The 12,236-nt window shown below is 37.5% G+C and overlaps 2 protein-coding genes across 3 annotated transcripts in view; both read right to left on the bottom strand.

The window, feature by feature from the left end:
- Window positions 1–9,489, bottom strand: part of shtn1 (shootin 1) — a 41,644-nt gene extending 32,155 nt beyond the window's left edge. The window contains exons 1-4 of one of the 2 annotated variants that reach the window (XM_079833357.1): window positions 9,376–9,489; window positions 8,998–9,185; window positions 7,266–7,318; window positions 6,363–6,423 (exon numbers count right to left, since the gene is read on the bottom strand). In XM_079833357.1, the coding sequence (XP_079689483.1) occupies window positions 6,363–6,423; window positions 7,266–7,318; window positions 8,998–9,064 (181 nt within the window). In that variant the 5' untranslated portion in view covers window positions 9,065–9,185; window positions 9,376–9,489. The remainder of the gene's footprint in view (window positions 1–6,362; window positions 6,424–7,265; window positions 7,319–8,997; window positions 9,186–9,375) is intronic. The other variant, XM_079833358.1, reaches the window with a different exon arrangement.
- Window positions 9,490–10,058: 569 nt separating this feature from the next.
- atp6v1ba (ATPase, H+ transporting, lysosomal, V1 subunit B, member a) overlaps window positions 10,059–12,236 on the bottom strand; it is a 29,646-nt gene continuing 27,468 nt past the window's right edge. Inside the window, exon 14 of the mRNA XM_079832942.1 lies at window positions 10,059–11,019. Coding sequence (XP_079689068.1) covers window positions 10,877–11,019 — 143 coding nt within the window. The 3' untranslated portion in view covers window positions 10,059–10,876. The remainder of the gene's footprint in view (window positions 11,020–12,236) is intronic.

Here is a 12,236-nt window from a genome sequence, read left to right as displayed (position 1 = left end):
TGCACATTGCACACCAAGGCTGCATTTATTTAATAAAAAAATACAGTAAAAACAGTAATATTGCAAAATACACTGCTCGGCCCAAAAAAAAAAGTCGCTGTTTGGATTTAAATTGGCAAATGCTTAAGAGTTAATGATTGGATCATTATTAATGCAGCTCTTGAAATCAATGCTGTGATGGTATTTCCATCAAGATGTGCATCAATTTTTTTTCAATATTGACAATGCAAGTCCAGCACTCTGTCAAGTCTCCTCCAGCACATCCTTTCAATGAATTTAAGGTCTGAACTCAGAGGTGCCAATGCATGTGTGAAAATGATCCTTCATGCTCCCTCCCAACCATTCTTTCACAATTTGAGCCTGATGAATCTTGACATTGTCATCCTGGAATATGGCCATAATGTGTCTTCCGACATGGTTTAAGAAATGAAAAGCTACACACGCCATCAATTAGAGTTGGAAGACTTGCCAAACATATAACATAATAGAAACATAAAAATCACTGCAATAAGGATAAAATCATTGACTCTTAAAGGGTTACTTCAGTGATTTAGCATTAGGCTTTGTATCAGTAGAAACCCGGTAGTATATTCAAATTATGGTACTTTCCCCCTCAAATCCCCCTGAGATGAGAGAATTATGCATTTTAATTCTGGAAAAAATCCTCCGATGACGCAAATATCGTCATTTTGCGTCATCAGAGGATTTTTAGGCCAGAGACTACAGACTACAGCCACTAGATGGAGCTGTTCCGCATGTTATCAACCCGCCCATAGGGGAGAGATCTCACGCACAGAATGTAAGACACAGACGGCCGCACGGACAACGCAGCGCGGTGCAGAGTAAAGTGAGTGTTTCAAATTTTCAATGAATTCCTGTGATAGTTCAGCTTCAATATGCGATCTGAAAACGTGCCAGACTGGCGCTTAACGTTACCTCGGCTCGAATGAAATCTGACACTGCTGCGTCTGTGCCGTGACTTTCGTTCGGCTCACTCACACTTTATTGAAAAGACACTTTCAGTTTTTAATTGTAGTGTTTATTCTCTAACTGAACGAAATGGTTGTATTACTATGAAGATCAAAACGACGGTGTACGTAGTGGCCTCGTAGGGCAGCGAAGCAAGTGCATTCTGGGAGTTGTTGTCTTTCATCCACATGAGACAAAAATAAATTTTCTGTCTTTTCTCAGTCTAGATTGCACCAAATTCAAAAATAATTTCACATTTCTACTGCATAAATGACCCAGTTTAAATACAAAGCTTAATGCTAAATCACTGAAGTAACTCTTTAAGCATTTGCATATTTTATTTCCGAACAGCGACTTTTTTTTGGCCGGGCAGTGTATTATTACAATATAAAATAACAGTTTTTTTTTATCATTTGTAATTTAAAATGTATTCCTGTATTCCTGTCAATATCAATATTGAAAATTTTTGTGCTGCTTAAATTTCTTTGTGAAAATGGTGATACTTTTGTCAGGATTCTTTGATGTTTATTAATGATGATTCTTAAAATGTATTAAAGGGGTGATGAATTGAGAAATCAACTTTCCCTTGAGCTTTTGATATATAAGAGTTCATGTCAAATATAAGAATATCCATTAAGTTTCAGAGCTGAAAACTTTCTTGTTAGTCAAAGAAAAGCTTTTATAGACACCAGACCCTGAAAACGATCTTTTGCTTCACCCGTACGTCATCGCGCGACGAAACACCACCTCTACAGAATAATAAGCACGTGTAATTCAGTAGCCCCGCCCACCGACTCATGGAGCTGGTCGGATTGCAGCCAGCAGCAATAAACATGCACAGGATTTCACGATATTGCGCTATTCCTGGTTGTGGAAGAACACAGTTGCTGCATAAGCTTCCTTCGGATCCTAATATTAGGAATATGTGGTTGAACTTTATTTTTAATGAAGTTCCAGCTCACTCGGGGATTTGCAGACATATTGAGATTGAAACACTATGCTGTGCCTTCTATATTGGACCGACTGGAATGGTGCAGCACACTTATGTGAGTAAAACAGTTTTTTTATACGTGATAGTATTGCATTGTTACAGATCGTTTGATATGTGTACGATTGTGTATTGATTATGTGTAGAGAGACTTGTAACGTTATGTGTGTGTCCACGCGAGTGAGAGTGTGTGTGTGTGTGTGATTTAGTGTCTGTTTGATATTTTGCGAGTTCTCTGAGCATTTCCCCCAGATGATTCCTGGGACAGACGGTAGCTGAAGCTCATTAAATATGCAAATATTATCCAATCCTAGCCGTGGGCGTTTACTTCCAAGTCTTCAGTTCGGCACGCCCATCAAATCCTAGTGTTTCTCAGAGAGCCTCAAAACCAAGGCAGAAAATAGCCTATTACTTATTCATTATGATGTTTTTGAATGTAAAAACCACATAAACGCCATAAGTTGACTTCAGACAACAGTATAAAAAAATTTAAAAAGCCAGTTCATGACCCCTTTAAAGCATATTACATCTTTTCATGTCTTGTCATTGTCTTCACTGTCACTTTTGATCAATTTAATGCACCCTTGATGAATAAAAGTATTAATCTCTCTCTTTTAAATTTTACCACAAATGTTTGAATGGTATCGTGGGTCGCACAAAAATGGTTTTCAATGTTGTAGTAATATTTCACAGTATTACTGTTTTTACTGTATTTTTGATCAAATAAATACAGCCTTGGTGAGCATAAGAGACTTCTTTCAAAAAACAATATATTTTGGTGCTGAAAAAAGTTCATGTTCATCTTATTTAGCAACCTCTTTCAGACTCTCTTTTCTGCTGAATCACCTCACCACCTTGGCCTTCATACAGCTATTGTCTGTTGTATAGATCTGTTCAAGTCAGCTCAGTGCTGCCCTTCATACTGATCCTATAGGGAGGGGAGACTGAGATCAACGCAGCCTTGTCTATCCGAGCGTATTTTTTGGATTAATAGTTATCTGTGGTGTCTCCTTGCATTCATTGGCAAACGCAAGAACCTCCGACGAAGGTCCACAGTGTCTCTAAAGATTCTCGAAAAGAAAAAGAAAAGGTTTATAAATGCTCAAGATTACTCTCTCGTGCACAAAAAGAGTCCCAAACTTTCAAAAATTCCAAACGCAGTCAGCCTGACAAGCAGCCGCAATCTATCAACTTCCAAAGAGGCGGAAGATGGGGAGATGGAAGAGGCAGATGCTCTTAACGCCCGGAGCTCTTACCTTATTTGTGTCCGTAATCACCAGAGACTGGCCATGGACCAGCTCACAGCCTCTTAACTAATTACACATTGTGGTGGAGAGGCAAAAACAGGAATTAGCACCATCACGACCAGCGGCTGCCTCCCAATGACACCTAATTAAAACTTGATGAACGCTCGTGTCTGCGATATCCAAGTTCCCGCTGTAAGCCTTTCCCTGTCATTCATTAAACAGTACTTAGCTGCCAGTTGGTCTCCCTCCACCCCATCTTTCATCTCTCTCTCTCACTGGTAGTACTAGCACTAAGTGACAGGTTAATTGTAATAGCTGCTACACATAAACCGGGCTAAGTGTGAGGCAGTTGCGGAGCAGGAGGGGGACGAGGGGGGAAACTTCACACGTCAGGCTTGGCAGCTTTAATTGTAAGTTTTGGCCTCCCCATCAACGTTACATCTTCAAATCTCTTTCTTCTCGCGCCGTTCCTCTTGCACGCGTGTCTTCTCAGAGACAGACAGTGATTACGTGCACGAGGACGGCGAGTATAATGCTATCGGGCCTGCGTGTTGGAGAAGTGAATTAGAGTGTCTGATGCTGTTTCTACAGCGCCGAGCTTGATGAGGGGGCAGATGCCTTTGTGGTCTTATCATTAGAACACAATGGTCATGTTGTCATCAACCTTGCCATCTCCAATTGAAAAGACATGATTGTGTGTTGGGGGCTTTTTCCTTGCTCGCTCGCTCACCACTTCCCCCCCACCTTGCCAGCCTCCCCCTCGGTCGCTTTGCGCTGAATAGAAGCAATTTTCCGAGAGCTATGAAATCACGTAATAGCTCCTAATATGCAGCTGCTCTGCTAGAAGCTGCAGCCACTATTTAAGTGGAAGTCATACACAATACGTGTTTATGGTGGAGGAAACATGAGCAAAGGCCAAGATTATTCACAAAAACACACGCTCTTCTCTATCAAATAATGACCTATTTTGTGCATTAAAATGAGAATGTAATGGATTTTTCCCCTCCTCCCCAACACCAGCGGCCATTTGTTGTGCTTTTTAAAATTTCGCCTTTTTTTCACGTGCTTGAATTCCATGTTTCCCTTGGAAAAGAAAAAGAAGGTGACATTTGTATAGATGTGCGAGAGAGGTGAAGTGCGGCGATTTGGAAAGGGAGGGACTGCGGAAAAACCCATTTGAGACTGAAACCTGTCGCTTTTCCCCTCATTCATGTGTGACGATTGATATCAACTAGGGATGCTCCGATCAAGATTTTTGCAGCTGATACCAACTACTGATTTCTTGTCATCGTTCAAGCTTTATATAAGTTAACCCCTCACACCCTGAAGGTGGCATATTTATAATTAACTAGAATAAGTAACGAGTAATAAGATCCTGGTTGATGAGTGATGATCTTCCAGTGCCGTTTCAGCTGTGCGCTCCTATTCTATGACGCACCGTAAAACTAGACCTGTCCATCTGAGCGATCAAACCATTTTAAGCGCGCTCCAGCTGTAAAACAGTGTCCGACTGGTCTCTACACATCATCCCTACGCCCCATACCCAAGATCCAGTTTCCATTGGATGAACTTTCAAATGACGTTGGAAAACACTGCATCCGAAATCTTAAAAATGCTGCCTTCAGAGAATGCATTCCAAGGTAGGAAGGCACATTAAAAGGATAGTTCACCCAATGAGTTTCTTTGTTCTGCTGAACACAAAAGAAGATATTTTGAAGAATGTTTGTAACAAAGCAGATAGAGCAACCATTGACTACCATAGTAGGGAAAAAAATACTATGGTAGTCAATGGTTGCTTTATCTGCTTGGTTACAAACATTCTTCAAAATATCTTCTTTTGTGTTCAGCAGATCAAAGAAACTCATACAGGTGAGTAAATTATGACAGAATTTTCATTTTTGGGTGAACGATCTCTTTAAGGCACGTCTGAATCCAATGTTAAGCCGCGTTTCCACCGCAGGAACTTTCCCCCGGAACTAGGAACTTTTGGGGGGAACTCGGTGTGTTTCGACCGCAGGAACCAGGGTCTAAATGAAGTTCCGGGTAAATATTTCCCCCTCCAAACCGCCCTTTAGATACCTTCATCTGACTGATTTTTGAAGACAGCATAGATGTACCCTTCGCTGCCTTTGATATCCCACAATCCTATGCGTTCCATTCTGGTACAGTTGAGCTAAAAAAGTACATTTTTGATCATCGTTTATCATTTCTTATGTCATTTCTAGAGAGAAATTACTATTGTAGTAATTAAATATGCGCTTAGTTCTCACCGAAGCTCTCTCTATTTTGCTGTAGATCAATTTTGTGTGCTACCTTTGTGTGCAAACGCTGCCTGCAAAGTGATTGCATGATTGGGCAGCAAGGCAACAAGTAAGCTACCTAAGTTTTCGATCACAGCCTTGATCATGATGCGATTGAATTAAGATGTGTGATTTACTATGGTTTACTAATGTTTCGCAAAGTTACAAAGCAGAACGTGCCGCAAAGGCCTCATCTGTATACCGTTTACATGTGCGTCGACTGCAACTTTTTATGGTTTTAAGACATTTTTGACCGGTTTGTGAGATTGACCAAATTTAGTAATAACCGTGATTAGTAATTAGAATGTGATTATCGGCAGATACCAATCTGCAGCCGATCGATTGGAGCATCCCCAATATCAACCACAAACTTCAGACTATAAGAGCATTTCGGTCGATACCTCCACTCATGTCTCCAAAAGGAATATCTTTGGCACCTAATGTTTTCATCAAAACATTCTACCCAGCATTACATACCTGTTTGAGCAGAGTGAATATAAACTCGGATACATACTTTTGTTCACAGAAGGAATTTTAGTAGGATTATGCCTATTATTTGAACAACTACTCTGCTTAGATTTAGAGCAGTCTGAATAACATTAAAACATGTCTGGTTGGAAAACAGGTTAATGGAATAACTAGGTGTGTCTATATGGAACAGTGTCATAGTTCTTGCAAGATTCTGTGGTCAAAGTCCAAAAGAGCAAAGCACACAGCCAGTATTTCCCACAGAAACCGAAGCAGTCATGTGATTTACAACATACTATTGTTTCAATGTACTACACAGAAGGATATCACCGGACGGACATTACGTGACTGAGAAGTTAATGAGATAAATCTAAGATCTTTAAAACCAACCTTGTTCAAATTCTTTCAGCTTCAGTAAGGCCTCATCCCTCTCCTCTTGCATTTTTTTACACTGAAACAAAATGAAATAAATATAGAGTATATTATGCACTAATAGAACATATTTTTTATTTAAAAGAACAGCTGCATTTATTTTAAAGCAAATTCTCAGAAAATATCATTTTAAATGTACAGATCACCTAAAAATGAAAATAATGTTATCATTTACTGAACTTAAAGGGTTAGTTCACCCAAAAATGAAAATTCTGTCATCATTTACTCTCATGTTGTTCCAAACCCGTAAGACTTTTCTTCATCTTCAGAACACAAATTAAGATATTTTTAATGAAATCGGAGAGCTTTCTGTTCCTCCATTGACAGCTACCCAACTGACACTTTGACGTTTCGAAAAGTTAATCAAGAGATTCTAAAACTAACCCATGTGAATTGAGAGGTTTAGTCCAAATTTTCTGAAGAGACTCAATCGCTTTTTATAATGAACAGATTGAATTTAGACTTTTATTCACATATAAACATTGATCAGCCAATATAAACAGAAGCTCAACCCAACCTGCTTGACACACGAGAACAAACCTCTTGCTGAAGCTCAAACTTGCTACGTAGCACATGAGAATGAACCTCGTTGGTTCTCACACATCGAGAGAACATGCTTGAGCTTCCGTTTACCACAACTGATGCGTGAGTTGATGAATGTTTATATGTCGTCATTTTTTCAGGATTATCTGATGAATTGAAGGTTCAAAAGTTCGCTATATCAACAGAAACTGCTGAAAAACTATTTATAAAACTACTTTATTTTTGGGTGAACTATCCCTTTAAGACCACACACAGATGTGCAAAGAACGAAAATATGAAGATGCGAAAGAAAGGACAGCATGAATTCAAATTTCTTACCTCCTTTTTGATTTTCTCATGTTCTCTTTGTAGGCTTTCATACTGGATAAGTACTGCAGAAATACAAGGGCGCCAGTTAAACATATCTCACAACTTCCCAAGAACTACACCGTCAGTTAATGCAATACATGAGAGAGATCAAACTCAAGAGGAAACTTTTACAGCAGCCCACAACTCATGTCCTCATGAGGATTGCTCATGGAAACTAGCGCTAATTTACAAAAGTATTTTTAATGTTGCAAAAATATATAATTACAAATAGAGGAAATGTTCTTCCTTGATGAGAAATAAATTAGTTGGTCAATACAATGACAGTTCCAGTCATATCTGCCTGTAGTATGAATCAGCATCAGCTCTACTGAATATGCATCTAATTTTAGAACAGAAGCCATGATCTGTAAAGGGTTTACAAACCACACTGTGTCTGGGTTATTAATGTCACAGTGAGACAGACTACCATGGAAAAGACTATAGCAGACAGTCTCTTGAGTTTAATTTAGTAAAGTGTCAGAGCACAGCAGAATAATGTGAATAATCCTTCTGCAGGGCGCTTTGAGCAAAAGGATAGAAAGCAAATCTTGCCTGAAGATGTATTTCAGAGAGTTGTTTACTAACCTAATGCTAGAGGGAAATTATACAGCAGTCAGAAGCATTTACTCATTTAATCCTAACAGTAACATTTGTGGGTTCAAAAAGAGTTGATGTATTTTACACAGTTGAAATGAACGTGCAGACTGTTTTGATTTCATGCAAACAGTTTTATATGGTCACATGACTACAGATTTCAGAGATGATGTCTGCGTCAAAGCTCCATAAAAAATGCCATAATACAGATGAAACTACCAAATAAATATTCAATGGGTCTATATAAATCAAATATGTCATAAATCATGATCACAATATATGTAAACATGTCATTGGTCACATTTGTGTCCACTGGGAAACCAAAGTCCCAAGTACTGTAACTGTTTGATACACAAAACGGTAGGTTTCTAGATATAACTACATTACAAAGTACAAAGTATAAGTAAATATATATAAGTAAAAAATTTATTTATTCTTGGTTTATCAACCACAACTTTCCCCTAAATTTAAATCTTATTTTATTGATAAAGAGAGCAAATCATTTTTCACCGCTTACAAATTGTGACCAAAGACAAACATAATATATATATATATTTAAAGTAAATGCACTTAATTGTATTTGGCTATTCAATGTGTAAAATATATGTGCTCACCTAGCTGGGAAAAATGGAATTACATGGGTAATAAAAAAAAAGATTTCTTTTAAGATCTTTGCAAAACAAAAGAAATTCCAGGATGTTCACCAAAAATGTGTGTGCATGCCCAAACAAGCCTCTTAAAGCAAAAGAGTTTACAGAATTTAAATGCTTTATAGTATTTTCCTCTGCATGCAGAAGGGATTAAAACTACACGGGCAGAGATTGTCATACAATCTTTGTTCCACTTCACAATTTGTTGGTTGTTAAATATGTCTATTTTTTTCCAGACTAGAACTATGATAGATTTTTATTTCTGGGAATACGGATAAAATAAAAGTCGATATCGAGATGAGTGCTATAATAAGAAAAGAAGAAAAAAAAACGATTTCATGGCCTATTATTATAATACCTGTGTGTGCAGACTGTTACAGACAGTTACAGCAACCTAGCTCCTTTAAACTGAGATACCCGCACTATTCGCTTCATGAATTTGACACCGTCACCCTTACCTTGGTTGGACAGTTCAGAAATCATTTTCATTTCTTTTTGCTTCTTTTGCTTCCCCGAAGACGCCATTGAGAGTTCCTGTGGTCACTGATTCAAAACTTCGATTAAACAACACAGCGGACAGCGCGAGCGATGCAGGAAATGTTACCTGGGCACACCTACTGTCCCTCGCGTGCTCCTTTAAAGTAGCCTACAAACGTACCATGTAAACAATAGTTTAGTTTTTTTTTAGTCCTACTAACTTTATAGTAAAAAGCGGTAACATGGTATCAGCAAAATGGCATTAAAATAATGAATACAAATTACATTCTTTACGATTTAGTGTTTCTTCAACTATAAACATGTTTGGCCCTAGTAAACTTTAAAGCAAGTTATTTTACCTTAAATAGTCCACGGTGGTTTCATGTATAACAGGACAATTCTGTAATTAAATTTTTCTTTCTTAGAAAGCATGACCATTTCCAAATATCAAATTACGTAATGCGTTTAACAGTATTCTGTGGCGGAAATGACGTTTCGAGATTTATGGTGGTATAAAAATGAAAACTCCAGCACTTTATATATGCTAATACGTGTGATTAAATAATATTTTCAATTTCTGCCCAATATCAGAAAATTATAGCTATATTGGAAATTACACATTACAACATTTATATTTACCTTGATTTCCCCTTGTCGTCTTCACAGACTCCTTCCCAAAAAAGTACAACTAAGATTTAACACAACACTTTTATAAGGGACAAAATTGTTCACCCCCTAATAAAAGCAGAAATGAGACCACACCTAAGTGACAGAAGTGATTTGCTAAAAAAAAAAGGGGGTTTTACAATAACAATATACATTAAAAATTAGCAAAACCATTTGTAATTTGACTTAATCATGACATTTTTTACATTTAGTAAAATCATCCCCTGGGGCAAAGAATAGCTTGAAGTTACAGAAACACCTAGCAACTAAAGGAACTATGATATTGATGTGAAAACGGTTCTCATGGCAGACAATCCCACCACACACAAATAAAAAATACTTTTATTATGACAAAAAGATGAAGCAGTCACCCAAATCACGATATAACAATATAATTTAATTCATCAGAGGTTTGACAGGTTTAAACAGCAAACAAAACAGGTAAAACACGTTTACACATACAGAGTAAGAGGGGAATGTTTAATCAGTCATACATTGCAGAACATATTTCAAAGCACAGAAGCTGTAAACATCCTCCATCCTCCTCTATTAGGGAAATAACAGCTGTCAGTGACAAGCACACACACAGACAGACTATATGATCATTCAACAACAATAATTACCAGTCTATCAGCATAACAGAAACTAAGTTTGTTTGTTTGTTGGATATTAAAAATAAAGCAAATATTTTCTCAAGGGAAGGGCCGTAAATTAATTTGTAATTAAATATTCTCAATACTTACATTGGAATGTTTGGAAACATTATTTGTGCACTTATTACAGTGATGAATGTGAGCAAGCACACACATGTGCAAGTGAACCCTGAATGTTTTTAATATTCTCTTTAGGCTGCACACAGTGAAATAACTTGAACACATTTTTTTAAAAAGAAGAAATAAACTACAGGACAGTATGCATGTCCAAAACAAAACAGTAATACAAAACCAAAGCACAACTACACATCCTATCCACATGATACAGTACACAAGAACATGTATAACACAACAATGGGGGACACTGGAATAATCTATGGGGGTCATAACACACAAGAGCATGTTAAATGCGTTTTATCCCATAATTATGCCCTGTAATCCTAAATATCACTTGTCAGAGTAGAGGTGAACACAAGGGATGAGATTTTTTGTAGGAGACCAGGCATCCAGAAGGAGTAGAAGGCCTTAGGTCTCAGGAGGCTCAGTGGCGGGCAGCGGACTCTCTCGGGTAGAACTCGGCCAGTGTGCTCTGAGGAATTCTCTTCAGCATTTCTTTGGGGAAGATTCGGAGCAACTGCCAACCAATGTCCAGTGTCTCGAACACTGTTCTGTTGTCATAGGGACCTAGAGAAATGGACACACATACCTTATAACCTCATCTCAATCACATGACCTAACACGCAAGCTTTAATTATGCATCATATAGATCGACAAATATGTCAACATATAGCCACAAATATATCTAGTAAGACTTGTTTTATTCTTAGAAAGAAACTTGTACTTTTATTCTCCTTTTGAATACGTATACTTTCTATTCAGCAAAGAATCCTGATTTTTTTTATCATGGTTTCCATCAAACTATAAAGCAGCACAACTGTTTTCAACATTGATAATAATAATAATAAGAATTTTTTTTTTTTCTTGTTTCTTCCCCAAATCAACATATTAGAATGATTTCTGAAGACTGGTAATGGTGCTGAAAATTCAGCTTTGGGTAGGAATAATTTTTTTTAATAACTTTTTTTCTGTTCCTGTGATGGCAAACTTTTGATTGGTAATGTACATGGATAGATAAAAATATATAAAAATGGTAAAATAAAATAAGAATTATAATTCAATGTTTTAGCTTTGAAGCAAAAAAAAAAAAAAGCGAATGCAAAGGAATGTAATGTTCTTTAAGAAACTTTACGGCCTTGTATTTGGCTTCAGTGTTTGAAAGAAATATCCTATCAAAACCACTGACTGACACATAGCATCTTTAATGGTGTATTTCAGTTAAACAGAAAAGTGATTTACTTGAAGAAAACACTGTATTGTTCTACAAAACCGATGGGAAGACGAGTTAATGCATGTTTTGTTCTCGGTAAATAGAAGAAAAAACTGAGATCGTTGAGTCCATCATCTGAGGAACTTAGACAATGTCCTTTTCTACCAACGACGGTAATGACACAGCGATTGTGTGACAGACACAAAGGAAGCCGAGAGATTTCATCCCATTAATAGGGCTGCGATCAATATGAAAGATGTACATACATCTTTTTAAGTGGAGGATTTGATGGAGACAGAGAGCCTTGCACCTTGTGCCAAACTGAAGAGCAGCAGCATTGAGAACATCATTCACTGAGGTGAAAGTGCTCTGCGGCAGAGCAAGAGCAGTGGCTGAAATACTGTCTAGTGGTTTCCAATGCAGAATATAAAATGGCATAATAGTGTACGCGCACACACAGGCAGCAGAACCTTGAAATTTGAAAAAAAAATTCTATAAAACTGCTCCAGCGTGGTGAACTCTGCTTAAAATAAAGCAAAAGTTCCATTTACCAGAGAAAGACTGCAATAATTGG

Source organism: Gobio gobio, assembly GCF_949357685.1.
Source record: "Gobio gobio genome assembly, chromosome: 13".
NCBI lineage: Eukaryota > Metazoa > Chordata > Actinopteri > Cypriniformes > Gobionidae > Gobio > Gobio gobio.
Note: the sequence above shows the minus strand (reverse complement) of the source record. Positions and strands in the feature narration are given on the sequence as shown.